Source organism: Haplochromis burtoni, unplaced genomic scaffold, assembly GCF_018398535.1.
Source record: "Haplochromis burtoni strain Fernald_Lab_line unplaced genomic scaffold, NCSU_Asbu1 Contig_1, whole genome shotgun sequence".
NCBI lineage: Eukaryota > Metazoa > Chordata > Actinopteri > Cichliformes > Cichlidae > Haplochromis > Haplochromis burtoni.
The window spans coordinates 6,793,609-6,811,929 of record NW_024582362.1 but is presented as its reverse complement, the minus strand read 5'-3'; the positions used below and the strand labels follow the sequence as shown (position 1 = coordinate 6,811,929).

The following is an 18,321-nucleotide window of genomic DNA, read 5'->3' as shown; positions in this document are numbered from 1 at the left end:
AGCTAGCTGTAAAGCTTTATGTTTATTGCTCAAAGCAAATGTAGCAGTGAAACATTCTCTCATAGTGTCTTCTCCTTCTGCAGCTCTCACTGTCGTTTCAGATCATGCATCTCCCTTCTATCTAAGCCCTTCAACACCTTTATCGCTATTCATCCATCCATCATGTGATTTACTCAGTGTCTCGGTAATTTTTCTAATAGGTCAGGGTGTACCAGGGGCAGTGCATTTCGCTTTTCTCATGTGAATTCAGTCACTCCGACATAAAAAATGTGTTTAGATACAAAAGTAAGTTCATTCAGATTTCTTATGCAGGTTTTTATAGAATCACTGTAAGCTTTGCATGGAAGAACAGAAAAAGGAACATCCTACGATTTCACAGTCGCTCATTTCTCCTAGAATTGGTGAAAAATGTCATTAAAATGTTCAACCACACTGAAGTGGTGCTGTTTTTTGGTTTTAAATAAAGTAAAAAGTTTCCTAAAGGGTAAAACAAAATGTGATTGTGAAAATGGAGTTAACGGTTTCCTTAAAGTATTTCTTCATGAATATAAATTAACATAAAAAAAGCTATTTCACTCTGTCTCATCTCTCACAGTGGGATGGCGTGGGCCCCTTTCCCGACACGGCGGAGCCCCCCAAAGGAGTTCAGATGCTGTGGCACCCCACCATCGTCAAGCCCTACCTCACCCTGCTGTCTGAATGCTCCAATCCTGACACTCTAGAGGGTGCAGCTGGGGCTCTGCAGAACCTGGCTGCAGGCAGCTGGAAGGTAATGCTAGATTTGAGATGCTTTTCAAAAATTGTTTGCCTTGTTATATTATATTTGTCAAATATAAATTGTCGAATTATACAACCACAGATGAGTATACAACTGCAAGTGCAGATGTGTTTAGCTTGTCCTTACACACAGTGGCTGTGCAATGAATGCAGAGACACACTTTACTAATTGTACACAGGTCTTGTGCTCTGAAAAAGCATAGATAAATGTGCACATTCACATTATATGTTGGTCAAAATACTTAAGTATGCATGTATGAGCTGAACGTGTGCAAGTAAACTGTGTGAATATGCATGCCTGGTGCCAAGAGCTTCATTGTACACAGTCAAATGCAGCAAAACCTATGAAAAGTCTTCTGCCTCCATAACCACATAGGTTAAAAAAAGGTAATTTTCTTTTGAATTAATAATCTTTTTGCTCACTGCAGCATCCTGCTGACTTTAAAATATTTTGAGTTCGGTCTCGTGTTTTTATGTCTTCTATGTAATGCAGTATTGCACGTTGCTCAGTAGGAATGCAATTACTTTAATAATGTAAATGCTCCAAACCTGTACACACAGGGAGTAGAGCCAGGGTTCAACAACAGGCAACCAACGGAGGCAGCTAGATGGTAATAATGTATGAGTCATGTCATATTGGAGAGCACTGGTGGGGGCAGCTGTAGCCTTGAGGGAGGTTTATATAAGGGTAAAAGGCAGAAAGTGTGTGGGTATAATCTTAGCTTGACCTTAATAAAATAAAATAAAAATAAAAATAAAAACTGCGCCAGACATTGTTGGTTATAAATAGACTATGTGAGAAACTTAATGGAAGTATTTATTTGATCCAAAAAATGCAGTTTATGAAAATATGAACTCAAGAGGGAGTGACAGACAGGGGAGACACTGTGAGAGTATGCTTCAGTGGACCTGTAGATGTGTATGGGATGTGTTTGTAACTCATTTTGAATTGGTATTTCCATCGACAGTAGAGTAGACAGACAGTCGGAGCATGACAGGTATAGAAGAGGGAGTCTCTAGAATAATCAAGGGTGGAGGAGGAGAAGGAAATGATGGGGGTGGGTTGTCTTAAGGGAATCACACGTTTGAAACTCAGCACAAAAAGTAAAGAAACTTGAATTTGGTAGATTTTTCTTTGTTGTAACAATGCTTCTTGGCAATAAATCTTATACTATTGGAAAGCCAGTGTATTTCCCCTTAAATGGTGCCACTTTGTAAGGAAAATCCGGTTGAAAATCCGAGTTGATGTTATTGACTCTTTGTTTTGAGCTTGTGGTACCCAGGTGCTGACAAACAGGTGCCTGATTGTCAGCACCTGTGAACAAGGACACTGCTACAGCGGTCAGTTGGTGTCTGCTCTAAGCACTCCACATTTGACTGATCTGGATGGGACCAGTGCCATAGGGCAGCTTCAAGTGAGGCCTAGCGCCATCTCCAAGTTAGGCCAAGTTCCATATAACAGGGAATTTTGGAGACAGGCCGTGAAGTTGGTGTCTCAAGAAAAGAACACCACAAGAAGACTGTTTCCTCACCCCGTCAGCACATAAGCAGTCTTCTACAGAGTTGTAGTCTTGTCTCTCAGGACCATTTGGTTGACAGCTCTCTACCCAGACTATCTGGAACAGACTGCACACTGCCAATCTCTGGTCTCATAGGGTTGCCAGAAGGCCTGCAATGACTGCCCTTCATTGCACTGGTTTAGGGAACATGTGCTGACATCAGTGCATGTTGCTAACACCGGAACATGTGGGTGAATTTTATGTTCAGTGATCAGTCAGGATTCTTCCTACAACAGTTGGATTGTAGGGTCAAAGTGCAGAGAAGATATCGCTGCAGTCTGGGACTGAACTCTTCCAAGAATACCCTCGACGATCGCCCCCACAGAGTGTGGTTTATAAGAGACTACCTCCAGAATTTGGGAGTGGAGATGAAGGAATGGCCTGCCTCCAGTCCTGACCTCAACCCCACTGAATACTCATGTGATCAGCTTTTGCTCACCGTTCATGCCAGAGTGACCAACACAACCACGCTGGATGACTTGCAACAAATGCTGTTTGAAGAATGGGAGGCCATCCCACAGTAGTGTGTAACCAAACTGGTGACCAGCATGAGTTTGAGGTGCAAGGCTGTTATGGCTCTGTGTGGTTCTTCCACATGCTAGTCTGTTGTTAAGTGAATACATTATTAAATTTCCAATGTGTCGTGTTTATTCATCCTTTAATCATTCAATCCAGGAAATCCAGGAAAGTGTCAATAGCAGAGTAAAATCTTTTAAGCAGAAAAGACTGCAAATTTTTCATGGGTGCAACCCACACGCTCAACTCTACTGCTCAACCCACAAATGCATTTTCCTTACAAATGTGGCACCATTTAAGGGAGAATAAACAAGCTTTCCAACAGTGTAAGACTTATTGCCAAGAAGCGCTCTTAGAACAAAGAAATATTCAACCAAACACAAATTTTCATCACTTTTTTGTGTTGCGTTTATTTTACAAGAGCCTAACTGTATGAACGTGTGTGTGTGTGTTTACATGCATGTATTGTTCTGTTTTCTCCTGTTGTGTTTTTAACTTCATTGTCAGTATTCTTATAATTAAATTAGAGCTGCTATCAGTTTGTGAAGAATTAGTGTTGGCACACTAAACTCTGCCCACGTAAGTCTTACCAAAGATCATTTCAATCCAAGGGTAAAATATTTCCTAAAATGATCATATGAAGAAACACCGTTTGTAAACAGAACTGTGTTTTAACCTTTACATGCTGTGGAAAGATCAATTATAAAAGTGACAGAAACTTTCAGCCTCGCACTTCAACCACTTCTACCGATTCTTGGGCGTTTCAGTACCTCCCCAATTGTCTGCAATTGACCCATAAGGCAGATGCATTTGAGCTGTTCAGGGTTGAGTGGCCCATTTGAGGGTACCTTGATAGTTGTTGAGGGAAGATAGAGAGGTCTCCAGGCTTAAAACTCCTCTGGTTGGTTCATATAATTCTCCCTCTCACAGTATATTACTTGTGACACAGCGTAATGCGTCAGTTGCTGAATATAACATCTCCCATTCGACCACTGAGCTCTTTCTACCTCTTTCCTTTTTTTCCTACACTAACCACTTTACTCAAAGGAAATCTATGGGGTGTAAACAATTTCATATAAAGCACCCATGACAGTTTTTTTAAGCAAAACACTGTTATCCTAATTTCACATTGCAGTCTCTTTTTTTGTTGTTTTTTTAACATGGTACTAATTAATTGTTATTTTGTTGGTGTTCTTCTGTTTAACTTTTATTTAAAATCCTCCTGTGCAAGATTAAATGTAAATATACTCCTTCTTTATGGTCGTTGGACGTTAACACTGTGAACACTGTTAACACTAACTCTTTCCACTTGTGTTTTCTTGTCAGTGGTCAGTGTACATCCGTGCTGCTGTCCGTAAGGAGAAAGGCCTTCCCATCCTAGTGGAATTATTGAGGATAGACAATGACAAAGTCGTGTGCGCTGTCGCCACTGCTCTCAGAAATATGGCTTTGGACATCAGGAACAAGGAGCTCATTGGTGAGTACTCATAAAAACTTATCCAAGGGGTGTGGTGAGGCATCAATGAATTTGTCACTGGCTTTTTTAATCTTACAAACATTGGATGCAAGTCATTAATTTAATCTCAAATGATATTCTGGTCGGTTCTGGCTCACCTTGTGTAGTTAATGATGAAAATTAAATTTGCAATTAAGTGTGTATAATGAGCGAAAATTTGAACTTTTCAACTGTCGCTTAATAAGCGCATCATGTTTGGAAGTGTCCTGCCTACGGAGATCATATAAAACATATAAGAGGTTGGCTTGTTCTGCTATGTAAGTCGGAGAGCAAAATTGCAGTTTTTTTTCCAAATGATTAAAATAGCTATTTAACTGAAGCGAAGGTGTGTTTGTTGGTGTGAGAAAATTAGACTAAGAAATAAAGTGCAGTAAAATAAAGGGGTAGTTGATATGTATTTGAAAGAGATGGGCTGAACAAAGCAGAAGAGAGAGAGAGAGCAGAAAAGACAAGCAGATCAAAGGCTTGCTTTTGGCTTTGAAAAGTACACAGTGGTAATGAGTGAGCCTCAGTCAATCTGGTAGCATCAACACATCTAGGTAGTAGAGATCACTTCTTAACCTGACGCATTAAGACACTAATGTGCGTGTGTGTGTGTGTGTGTGTGTGTGTGTGTGTGTGTGTGTGTGTGTGTGTGTGTGTGTGTGTGTGTGTGTGTGCCACGCCACGCATGAACATAAAAGCATATAAATGCATTTGTTTGATATCACTTCTCCTCCTCTACTATCTTGGGTAATCTTAGCTTCCTAATGGGCTCGGTGGTTCCTATAGCAACCCCGCTACCCTCAGTTTCAGATGAGGGGTCTCTGGTGCCTCTGTGGTTTTGCAGAGTGTTGTTAGAACAATGGGGAATGCCACCGGCAAAGCTCAATACGCCCCCTACTGTGACGGTCTGGCTGGCACACAACGGGGGATTACAGATAATTGAAGCCTTAGCATAGAGACATCTGAATGGGTTTGAATGATTTTTGTTTTATTTTGTTGCTGTTGTTTATTCAATACACCTACAAATGTATCATTAGGGAATTGGATAGCAGTGACCTTACAGCTACATTAATTTGTATCCCTGTGAAAAACAATCCAAGGCCTTTGCATGTCGCTCTTTTTTCAGCCTTTTTTGTTGCTCTCCACCTATAGCAGTAATTCCAGACACTAGCTATCCATTTCCATCGGCTTATCCAGCATCGCTGGGGGATGGAGCCTGCCCCAGCTGTCATAGGGCAAGAGGCAGGCTACACCCGGGACAAGTCATCAGTCTATTTATTGCAGGGCTAACAGAGAGGGATGGACAACCTCTGACGCTCACATTCACACCTTCACTCCAATTTAGGATCAACAGTTACCCTAACACGCATGTTTTGGACTGTGTGAAGAGGCTGGGGTACCACTACAGGCAGGGAGAACATGCAAACAGAAAGGCCACATCCAGCCAGTGAATTTGAACCCAGGACCCACTTGCTCTCAGACAACAGTTCACCACTGTAACCCAATTAAAAATACAAAGTATAAAATAGAGTGCAAATAAATTAAACCTTAATTTTTTGTTGAATACTTTAACAAAATGTTTTAATAGGTGGCAGGTCTAAGCTTCAAGCATGCTGGAGTACACACCCTGGACCAGTCGCCAGCCTGTCATTTGCAATTTAAAATCACCAATTGACCTACCACCCCTAACTGCATGTCTTTGGACTGTGGAAGCCAGAGTATCCGGAGAGAACCCACACAGACACGGATGCAAAATTACACACAGAAAGGCCCTGAGTGGATGATGAATTCAAACCCAGGACCTCCTTGCTGTGAGGGAACAGTGATAACAGTGCTGCCCAAACCAAAACTCCAGGAATCAAAATAAACCATCGCCACATAACCCAGAATACAAAGATACAAAAGTTAAACTAAACTCGAAGGCATATTAAGAAAAGGAGAGACCCAGAGGCTCTAAATCAAAGACTCAAAACATCAAAACTCAGATTACAACCAAAACAGAGCCAGAATTTAGAGTCCAAACACACTCTGGATCAGAGACCACGACCATGACAATAGAAATCTTACGCATCTGACAGATGCATGAGAACAAAAAAATACAAAATAAAGTCAAACAAGAGGACTTAAGAAGACGCTGCTGCAGTTTATAGACTGAAAATATTGGAAATAAGGGAAATATTGTGCCACAAACTACATAAAGCTGCAGGGAGGGATGCTGATTCTCAGTGGGACTGTCAGACACAGCAGACACCTTCTCAGGGATTTTTTAAATGAATTACTACATTTATTACATTTAGAGTGATGGTATGCTGACTCAGGTCAGCTATCTTAAATCACAGAAGTCATTTCATAATCGTTAGCCGTTAAAAGACGAATGTCTTATTCTTAACAAGTAAAGTAGAAAGATAGTCAGTGTCAGTGGCACCCACTGACAAAAAAGTTTCCTAAAAGCAGAGAAGATTGAGAGCGAGCAAGTGAAACAGGAGAGGGAATAGTGAGGGTTGAGCCTTTGCTCTTGGCAAGGTGTAAGTTGATACATGTTGACAGAGAAGAGGCAGAGGCCAGGCACTCCTGAGACAAGCCCCATTTGGCCAGTGTTCAAAAACTTTATTCACCACAGTGACTCTAACCTCTGATTCAGACACCTTTTTTACTTTACACCACATACTTCAGTAAAACAACAGTTTAACCTGAAGCGACAAAGTGATTTCAAAGCGCAGTTTGTTCTGTCTTTGTAAGATCAAAGTTCCAGCCAATTATAATATCATTTTGCATGGCTAATCTAGAGAAAATCACCTCTTTCTAAAAGCAAAAGCCAAATCTTCGGCTTATAGAACTCGTGTGTCATAACCTGTTAGTGCCGGTAAGTTTGGCAGCATCACCATGGGGGAGTGATAGTTTGCGTGAGAGCTCAGCAGTGCCAGCAGAGAGAGAATCATCTTTCGCATACAATAACCTCAGTGTCAAGTCCTCTGGAAAGCTCTGAGATTGGATAAGAGCAAGACAAGCGAGAGGGAAGGAGCAAGAATCGAGAAGGTTTGAAGAAAAACGCAAAGAGGGGCCAAGTCAGGCTAAAGAGACCGAGCAGAGAGCGGTGGAAAATGAAACAAGAGGGAAAAAAATAGAGAGCAGTGATAGCTAAGACCTAACTGTGTATGTATGCTTATATTCCAATCCCCCTGTAATGTGATTTAGTAGCATATTGATGTCGCAGAGAATCATTCTTCTCATCTGTCAACGTTTTTGTCTCTCTCCTGATTTCACCTCCTTCATAGTTTTTGATTTGCATAATGTACTGTACGCCTGTGTAGCAATAAATGAGGCCCATTCACTGCTACACTGTCTGTCAGTGCAATTCCTCCCCATTTACTTACAGATGGTAATTTGACACACATGAATTGGAAACAGCTCTTGAATGCCAAAAAGACACTGTATTTTCTCCAAATACACCAACCATTTAAACACACAGGCAATGCTTGTAACCACATTCAAAGGTTAGCATTTCATGTAAATGCAATGAATGCAAACATGTGTTTAAGAAATTTTATAAATGAATGCCGTTGCACAAAGTGAGCGGCCTCAAATGCAACCTGTAATCAAGTTTCGGCGTGAGGGTTTCAATTCGATTTGATTCCAAACACAAATCCCATCTGCAGTGTGAGATTTTTAAAAAATATGGGACTTCTGTGAAACTGTTTTACTTATTAAACAAATTATTCTCTTAGTTTTTCGTAAAAGCATTGAGACTTTTAAGAATTCTTTATAGTGATGGACATGATGTGCACATACGGCACAAAAAACTCGCTCCAACCAGAGAGTACAAAAAGGCATGAAAATCTATCCAGTCAGCGCGTGAATACCAGATTTGTTGGCTTCCTTTCTGCATCTGGTCTAGAGTAATTGAGTAATAGAGTAACATCAAACTAAGCTCTCCACTTGAAAGTGGCTCCAAAGCGCCTCTCTCACATGAATCAGCGGGTGCTTGTTGAGGTGCACACCTCAGCTTATCAGGATGTTCTCTTGTTGTCTTGTTTAACCCTTTTCAAACACCCTGGCTGTAATCAGCCTGATTCAGTGGTAACATTATGCAGACACAGGCCAGTTTCGCACTGATATTCCTCGTGGCTGAATGTAAAGAGAGCATGTCTGGAATCACGTCAAATAAAAACACCCTCAGAATAGGGATAAAGCGATCATCTTTCTGACTTCTTACTGTTCACAGAAGACAAATTGTACTTTACTCTGATTACAATAATAGAATCAGTGCGATTAATTTATAATAAAAATGAGAGCAGCTTGCCATCATAAAAGATAACACTGGATGGAATTTGTAAAAGTGGAGTAACAGTCTACTTCCTCCACTTCTCTTCCTGTTTCTTAGTCCTCTCTTCTCTAACCACACGTCTTGATGGCTTAAGCCATCATCCATTCGTTTTCACTATACATCGCCACCTTCATCTCTTTAATATGAATATTACACGCCCTTTTCTCCATCTCACACTTTTCCTTTCCCTCTCTTCTTCTCCAATTTTCACCTCTCGTTCATTTATCCCACTCCCACACCTTCTCCTCCTCCTCCCTCGTCTTCTCTCAGTGTAGTCTCAGACATGAGCTCATAACGCCTCACCTTCCCTCTATCGCAGTCTCCTGCTCTTTGTGTCTCGCGTTGATGACATCAGTGCTGGGGAGTGTTACTGTGGAAACCAATGTAGTGCGCCACAGGGATGTCACTAATTGCACGATTGCAAGTGTGTGTGTAGGCGTCAGTGTGTATTCGCTCGAGGTCAGCTTCAGGAAAAAAAAAAGGGGAAAGGTGGTGACAACTCACCCGTTTTAAGCCTTAAATCTAAACATTTTGTTCCAGGACACCGACGTCGTTGTAGGCTGGCTGATTGCACCGAGCAGGGAGGGGAAATTACATTACATGCTTCCTTCCACTTTGCGCATTCCCAGCCAAAGAAAATATTTTTAGATCACCACAGAATGTCCATTTTGTGTTTTCCTCTCCCACGCCAATTTTTACATATTTTTCCATCCCTGCTGTCAACAGACTGCACAATGGTAAGCACAAACAACTTTGCAAAGAAAGCAGGCTGAAAGACAGTGCGGACATGTACACTGACTCACACAAAGTTGACACACACTGTCCCTGTTGCAGCAGCACTTTATGAAATTTCTCCGTCGCCTTCGGGATGAATCTCTCGTGTTCGAGGGTCTGGCATGTCTTTTATCAGCACACTGGCATTCTTTGTCCTCTGCCAGACTGGGAGCATGTCAAGAAGAGAAATAGAAATGGAAAGCAACAAATAGAAGAGAGGGAAAGAAAACACTGTTTGATGATTAGCAGATTTTCAGGGCCTTAAACTTATTACTCCAGGATCTGGTTCATGATCTTTGGAGGTGCACAAACACCCTTCAGTTCTGTACTTTTTTAAGACATATTCAAAGCTCTCGTGCTTTTCTTCGTGAAAATGTCTCTGAAGAGACCTCCCAGTGTTCATCACTAAGATTATAGCAGAGCTTTAGCTACCAAATAAAGTAAAGAAATTCTTTGATCTCAGTAAGTGTTAGTGTGTTTATGTCTGAGAGTGTGCGTCTTATATGTCTCTCCAAGCAAGCATTTTTCTATATGTGTGCAGAATGCCTGTTATAAAGCCACAGGTTCCTCACACATCCCTGCCTCTCCTCCCTTTATCCTCGTCTAACGCTTTCCGTGTCTTATGCTCTTCTTCTTCTACAATTTAAACTGTAAACGCGTCAACTGCAGACATCAAAGACAGACACAAAAGGGTGAGATATAACTGGTGTGAAAAACCAAGCGCAGGAAGCCAGAATAGTTTATTACTGGGAACCAACAGCATGCCACTTTCCAATTTACCTCCATTTCTGACCTTTTAAACCTGCTGTGTTTCATGTCTGTACTCTCCTCTGAAGCTTATTTATTTATTTGGAAGTTAAAAGGAATACACTTCCTATTGCTGTGGGGAAATCAGCCAGTTCTTTCAGGTTATTTATATTTATTTCTGCCTAATGAAGATTTTGATCGTTTGGCTGCAGGGTGCGTGCGACTGCGGTTTCCGCTCCTGTGTGGACATAAACTTCAGTTCATGTGCTTTCCAAACAAGCCATTAACCAGAGTGTGTGTGTTTCCGTTGGTGATTTAAGTAAGAAAATCAGTATATTTTGTGCCAATAATCATCTTGCATCTCAGAATGACAGCATTAATGTTTACAGATGTCTTCACGGTTTAAATATTGATGTAATCTTGGTGTATGGCTGCATATTGAATGTGAAATCTGACTGTCTGACATCAAAGGATGTTGCCCGCATCACTTCTATGCTTTCAATAAAGGAATATCCCCTGCAAATAGAAAGCAACACCCTGTTGCTTTGAATCTGGCACCCCCTGTCAATGAGGTGATGTACTGCTGATGAAATCACCCTTGAGACAATGATTCAAATCACACAGATGCACCTAAGAATTACATCTGTCACAGATATAGTGGCTTCCTTTATATATATTTTTTCTATTTAGACTGCAGTTACCTGTTTTTAATAGACTGCCTGTTTGTATAATAATTCGAGGCACCATAGCAACTCTTTAGTTGCACATATAACTGTATTCCCAACGTGTATTCATTTTCCATCATCAAATTCACGTGTTTATGAAAACATCATCGTCACAAGTCATGTTTGATTTGTTTATTCGAGCGGTAAACTTTCATAGAGTCGTTAGCTTTTATTCAGCCTACAACAACTTCAGAAAACACAGAAGAGGTTAAAAAAAACAATGTTGCCAGAAGCTTCTGATACCAGGAAGCATTCACCAGCCCACCTTTGGGACCCCGACCCAGTCACTGATAACCGTGTATTAACCATCCTTTATTCTCAGACAGCCGGACGCCACAACCAATCAGGCAGTTTCATCTTTCCCCGCATCTCCCTGAGACAATTACCTCCAATTTTACTTCAATAACACTCCCCCTTCTCTGTCAGTAAACAATCAAATCGCTCCATTGTTGAGGGTAATTGGATCTCTTTAAATCAAATCAGCCATTATGGCCCTGATGAAGCATGCCCTGCTCAGCGGGAGTTAGCGACACATGAGGGAATGCAGCACAGGAATACATTACCAGCTCTGCCTCCCAGGTGAAGATAGCTATATTGGAGGAGTTGTGTAATACAGGTTTATTAGACTGTGCCGTGATCAGCACAGGGCTTGTTTCCCTCCTTGAGGACATGTTCGGGGTCTAGCTCACATTTCAGCGACAAAGAAAGTAGATATAAGAGTAGAGGGGAGATTGCACACTAGCATGTAGAGGTGCCACATTAGGGTTTTAAAATAGAATGAGTCACAACCCACTCGTAAAAAAAAATATCCGTCTTAATCCTCTCCTCAGCTCGATTATTTCTTCCATGTGCGTGCACTTATGATCACTGTGAGATTACATGAAATATTGCTATATAAAGTTTCTGGCTTTGACATTCAGTTTGGCTTCTGGTTGTTTGTACTACAATATGGTGAGTTATTAAACCCATTTGTATCTGTACTCTTTCTAACCATTTCTAATTATCCCTCGTTTAAATACGTTGGACTTACGAGAGATGGATTGTATACTTAGTAGTAAGTAAACTCCAGCGCTGCGCTTTAACAAGCGGTATCTCCAGCAGGGTAATGAGCACATCAAAAGATTAAGCTATAAAATGTGTTGAATTTTGTACTGACATTAGGAAAGTGCAGCAACTCCCTCTCATTTATATTAATCTATAATTCATCAATAAGCTTCTTGCAGGCTCTCGGTATCATATGCCTCTGTAGGAAAAAGGCCAGATTGTATTTGGCTAAAGTGGCGTCTGAGCGTAGCTTTGGTTTAATTTAGGCTCTGCGATTCATTTCCTCATGCAATATTAATATTTGTTTTATGATAAATGCTGTGAGCTGATAAAAACACAATAAAGCTCCCCAGAGACAAAACATTATCTTGTAAAAATTGGATTCAAAATATAATATGAATAATGTCTTATATATTTCACACCAAAACAGGTAACTTGGAAAAATCCTACAAAAACAGAATAAAGAAGTCAAAAACCGAAGCAAACAAACGGAAAGCCAGATAATGAGCATCGTCTCGTTTGAGATGAGATGCGTATTGGTGTGTATGCTTATCTGTACGCGTACGTGTCGTCTTGGTTTGTTGGGTGTGTTTGTGTGTATGGAGGATTTCTGTCTCAGCTCTTACTGATTATCGGGATGCAGCCTCTTCCTCTAACAAGACTGTTATTAGAAGGGTTGGAAATAACGAGGACCCATCCGTTTGATTCTTCAGCATTGCATCCGTCTCAGCGCAATGAATATGTAAGCAAAAACATTTGCTTTCTTTCATGAGTTTCTATGTCCTTGAGACATTACTTCTGATTGTCTCCATCTTCTACCCTTCCTCTTACAACCTCTTTCCCTCTCTCATTCCTTATAATCTGCTCACTCACACGTGGTCATGAATGCAGTTTTGGTGAGACTAAGAAGAACACACCTGTGTATGCAAACATGCACACAAGCAGGTGCACGCTCACAATATGCAAGCATATTTAGGCACATGCTGATGGCATCTTATCAGCACTTCTGTCTATAGGCAGAAGATATTTAGATTAATAGACTCAGATATGCTCTCATTTTGTCATTACTGTTATTACCTGCAGTCAGTCACTTGATAAATTAGTCACTAACTTTATCATACAGTCAGTCACTCAAGGAGTAAATTATCTGTCTGTCAGACAGTGAGTAAATAAGTCATGCAGTCAGGCAGTAAATAATTGAGTCACTCACTCAGAATTTAGTCAGATCATTAAATAAAGCAATTCGCCAGCAAATTAATCAATCATCAGCAAGCAAATCAGTCAAGAATTAGTCTGAGTGATTCAAGTCAGTCAAATAATGAGTCTTCATCTTGGAATGTAGCTTAACTGTGTCTCCACAGCCAAAAGACAGTGACCACTTAACCTCTGTTCAGCCTGCCGGCCTGTGATAACACTTGGCCAATTAACTCTCAACTCTATGCTTACAGATGGGTGTGTCTGTGTGTGTGTGTGTGTGTGTGTGTGTGTGTGTGTGTAAGAGAAAGAGAGTGAGAATATTAAATAAACAGGTGCTTATATAATGCCTTTCTACTCACTTTTATCCACACTAAAGTACTTTTAGCTGACACACACTCACAATTCAGTCGATGCGTCTCAGGGTTCAGTGCCTTGCTCAAGGATACTTTGATACATGGACAGAAGAAGCCGGGGTTCAATCCACCAACGTCCTGACTGCAGAGAACCAACTCTACCACCTGAGCCCCACCCACCCAGCTCTGTGTGTATTTTAAGCATCGTCATTCGCTGCCTTTGTGAAATCAGACATGTGTGACGGAAATGCTTGTTGTGTAAAATCATCATTACTCTTTTTGCACGTGACTGCTCCCTTACAATATCCTGTGCTACGTTATTCCAAGATCTCTCTTTTCTCCGTGTTGCTTTGGTGTTTCAATCCTTCCCAGATCTCGACGCCTTGTTAGACATAATATGAGTGAGGGATTTACCGTGAGGCTGTAGGGCCTGCGTGGATATCACTGTGATGCATTGGTCTGGGGAAATCATTCAGTGTAATGTGGAAGAATGTTTGATAAATAGCAAATAAAGAAAAGACGGGAGATGAGAAAAAGATGTTAGGTTCAGACTTTGCTCTAACTTAATTCCACAACTGAAGAAACCAATCTCTTTGCTGTTATAATTTGTCATTTTTTTTACAGTGAAATTTAATAAATTCAAAACAGAACCACAGATCTGCAAAACACTGGACCTCTGATACAAAGTACTGAGTATTTAGTAGCTTTATACTGTAGCTTTACTTAAAATGAGTTGTTTAGAAGCTTTTTTTTCCAAAACAAAAACCACTTGGTCAAATCCAAAAGCACTTTATTGCAAATTGAGTATTTTGGCCTGAGTTTCCTCTGCTGCCAGAGAGGATGTAATGGCGCACTTGAAGATGATTCAACAGTTGAGTTACGCACTAACAGTAGCACTTACTGTTTTCATCTGATCCAGCACCAGTGGGAGACATGCACTTTTATGAATTTTAAAGGGATGCATGAGTCACGTCGGGGAGCCGTTCATTATCGAACCTTGTATACAAAGAAAGTGGTGCGCATTGTCGCTTCCAGCAAAACACGTCATATAGGAGGTACGCACTGAGTCATCCGTGTGAAGATGGTCACTTGATTGAAGTGCACCTCTTTGTGAGTGCTGTGGAGCCAAAGGCTAATCCTCGTCTTTCTGATGGTTGACTTTGTTAAAAATTAACCACATTTCATCTTGTTCATTATTCAGTATTCACCCCTGTGTCCACGTTGATTGTTCTTTACATGAAACATGACCTGTGGGGTATGTCTCATGGGTTCAGCCTGACTCAGGCGTTACTGACGGGTTTTGTGATGGTCAGTGCGTTTCCTACTTTTTGACTGCTGCTCATGTTTGATTCATGCCCACCACCACCTTAGTCAGCACAATCACTCCTCATCTGTTCAATCTCTCAGCTTCTCGTCCTCATCACGTATTTGCTCTGATAACTTTGGATCTCTGATATTGGCCCGTGTCCACAGTCATGTTAATATTTCGCTCCGCGGTGACTTTCTGAATGGAAGATTCAGGAATTATTGTCGACATTTGAATGCACGTCATCGAACATTTCTCATTTAAACGATATTTTCTGGAATTTCATTCATTCACCTCTCGAGTGTCTCCGTTGTATAAAAGATCCCAGGTTTGATTCCAGTAGGAGACACAAATCTCTTTGGGGTTGTGTTAAGTAAGGCATCCAGTGTAAAGACTCTGCCAAATCAAACATGGGCAGATACGTGCTGTGCAACCCCTTGTGAATAAGGAAGCACCTGAAAGTAGCTATATCACTTCTCAAGTCTCTTTGAGCTAACTTGCACAAGAACGTTACTGACTTCCTCTGTGGGTGAGCTTAAATTACAAGTATTGTTGGCAGCCTAGATTTTAAATACTTTCATCCCCATCTGTTTCACTTTCTCATAATTCATGTGCTTCCTATCTGACATCTCCTGTACTTCTTAATTACACCCTCTTTCTGTAGCTTCGATCTCACCAGTTCTTTGAATGTCAGTTTTTTAATATGCCAGCCTTTTCCCCGAAATACCAAAAGTCGCCCCTTTTATTGGAATTTCAGCAGTCCTGAAATTAGTGTATGCATCAGAGGATTTGCAATGTGCCCTCTCAAGCTGAAGTTTTATGGAGTTTTTTTTTTATCTATTAAGTGGTTGCATGTGATATTAACTTAAAAAAAAATGTTGTCCACAAAATCCAGTGACTGTCACTCAGACTTGCTTCGAACAAAACTGTGTGAAGATTAAAAGTTAATAAGGATTCCTGTTCCTTTCTTTCATTTTCTCCAGGTAAATATGCAATGAGAGATTTGATCCATCGGTTACCAGGCAGCAGCAGCAGCAACAATAATGCAACCAGCAGTGGGACCTCTGGAACCACAGGCCCTCCCAGCAAGGCCATGTCAGATGACACAGTGACTGCCATCTGTTGCGCACTGCATGAAGTCATCACCAAAAACATGGAAAACGCAAAAGCTCTACGTGATGCCGGTGGCATCGAAAAACTCATTGGCATTGCCCGCAGCAAAGGAGACAAGTGAGTAACTACTAAATTTTTAAAATGAAAATTTACTTCTACCAAAAACCGCTTAGCAGTAAACACCGGTTTATTTTACACTATAAGATCTGCATCATGAAATGCTAAAATACCACATCTTCTACAGCACTTTAGATACACTATTATCTAAAGGACAATATGGGACTTATTGTATAAAATGTCTTTATAAAAACGTCCTTAATCTAAAACCTGAGCACCTGTTTAAATTTCTCTTAGCTGTTTGGGATTAGTTGAACCTGATAAATAGCAAAGATTTCTGAACAGAATACATATAACAATAATAAATAAATAAACTAAAATGATAAATGCTTGAATAGAAATGATGTCCTGACATCGGGGGGATAGGTTTAGTTTACAGCATTCTTTAATGTACTGAAGTCCCGTGTAAGAGGTCTGGACATGACATGAAAAAGGCATCCATTTCCCAAGCACCCTGGGGGAACAACTTCTCTATGAAAAAAAAAAAACAATGCTGTATTTTTTATTCAACAAATTCAAAAGTTCAGGAGTATAAAATCCTCAGGATGAACTAAGGCCAAAACAACAAACAAACAGAACTAAGCATCAACACAAACTCAGATGACCTGCCTGAAAGTAACAAATGAAAAACAATGGGCTTACCTCTCTAGTTTAGCAAAGCAAGAGAAAACAATTGGCAGCTCACCCCTTCTTACTCCTCTTCTTCTAGACACAGATGTAGCCACTTGAATGACAAAGGAAACAAATGATTCTCTGCAGATGGCGGCCATCTTGGCTCCACACCAGTGTTGGTAAAGTTACTTGAAAAAAGTAATCAGTAACGTAATCAGTAAGTTTTAATCTTTTAACTTTATGCATCAAAGGAGCTGGCAAAGAAAAGCGTCTGGACTTGTTTAAGTTGCTTGAAGACGTTTCAAAAGAGCACCAAAACACAGACTTAACAATGTGGTGTATGCTGTACAGTGCAGCGAGGAATGCCCAGACCTCTACATTGGAGAGACCAAACAGCCACTTCACAAGCGCATGGCACAACATAGAAGAGCCACCTCCACAGGACAAGACTCAGCAGTCCATCTGCATCTAAAGGATAAAGGACACTCTTTCGAGGATGCCAATGTTCACATTTTGGACAGAGAGGACAGATGGTTTGAAAGAGGAGTGAAAGAAGCCATCTATGTCCACTGTGAGCGACCATCTTTGAACAGAGGCGGTGGTTTACGACACCAACTCTCTGCCATCTATAATCCAGTTTTGAGATCCCTTCCCAGACGCCTTAACGCCCACTCACATCCTGGGCCATCTGACCTCAGGAAATCGCATGATAAGGTGGGGCCAGGTTTCACAATGAGCTCACCCGAAACCCTGGCTGATTGGGACCCACACCCATTTTCACACCTTGGCTCATGTGATTAGAGGATCATCAGGGGGTCCTTTTGTCCCTCTTTGGGGGGAAACTCCCACTGGGTTTAAATCTGGGACTCTCCATTTGACCTTAGAACTGAAGAAGCTTCTCGGATGAGAGGTGAAACGTCTTCAAGCAACTTAAAGAAGTCCAGACGCTTTTCTTTCCAAGCTCCTTGACTCAATGACCTGGATGACTGAGAACCTTCACAGACTTTATGCATCAAGCAAAAATTTAATTATATGCAACATTCTCTGACTGGAAGAAATTGTTTAACATTTAAACCTATTTTCTGCACATTCCAGCACATAAAATAAAATATTTTTTGTGTTTACACTCAGCTCTTTCAAATAGATGCAAGTAAAACACAGCAGAAAATAAATAAAGTCAAAGACTCAGCGGTCCTGTTGCTCTATTTTCACCTGTAAAGCAGGACTGGGGTAGGCGGAGGTTTACCCTGGTGCAGGTGTGCCGCAGCGTCAGTGAAGAATCCGCGAGTTTCTCTGTGAATTTCCCATTACGTCGTAGCGCACTCGGTGCTTGCTTGGAAGTTTAGGGGTGTTTTTTCGCTGTAAAAAGAAGTTTTCTTCCCACGCACAACGGACACTAATGTTTTTGTCACTTTTTATGGAATCAAACTCAAAGTAAGGTCAGTACTTCCACGCTTTAAACGCTGCACGCTCATACTCTCTCCCGCACTCGATATATTATCCATTGTTGATCTGCACACAGCTGTTGTCACGAACGTCGCACTCGCTTACGTCACTGTCATGAGACATTCTCGCAAAAAATCACGGTTTTAGTAACGCAGTCGATGCTTACGGGAAAGTAACGGTAATCTAATTACAGTTTTTGCAATAGTAATT

The 18,321-nt window shown here is 41.0% G+C and overlaps 1 protein-coding gene across 3 annotated transcripts in view; it reads left to right on the top strand.

Annotated features, from left to right (window-relative positions):
- ctnnd2a (catenin (cadherin-associated protein), delta 2a) overlaps positions 1-18,321 on the top strand; it is a 270,721-nt gene that overhangs the window by 219,589 nt on the left and 32,811 nt on the right. For all 3 annotated transcript variants that reach the window (XM_042214478.1, XM_042214497.1, XM_014339797.2), the window contains 3 exons: positions 596-769; positions 4,179-4,329; positions 15,807-16,053. In XM_042214478.1, coding sequence (XP_042070412.1) covers positions 596-769; positions 4,179-4,329; positions 15,807-16,053 — 572 coding nt within the window. The remainder of the gene's footprint in view (positions 1-595; positions 770-4,178; positions 4,330-15,806; positions 16,054-18,321) is intronic.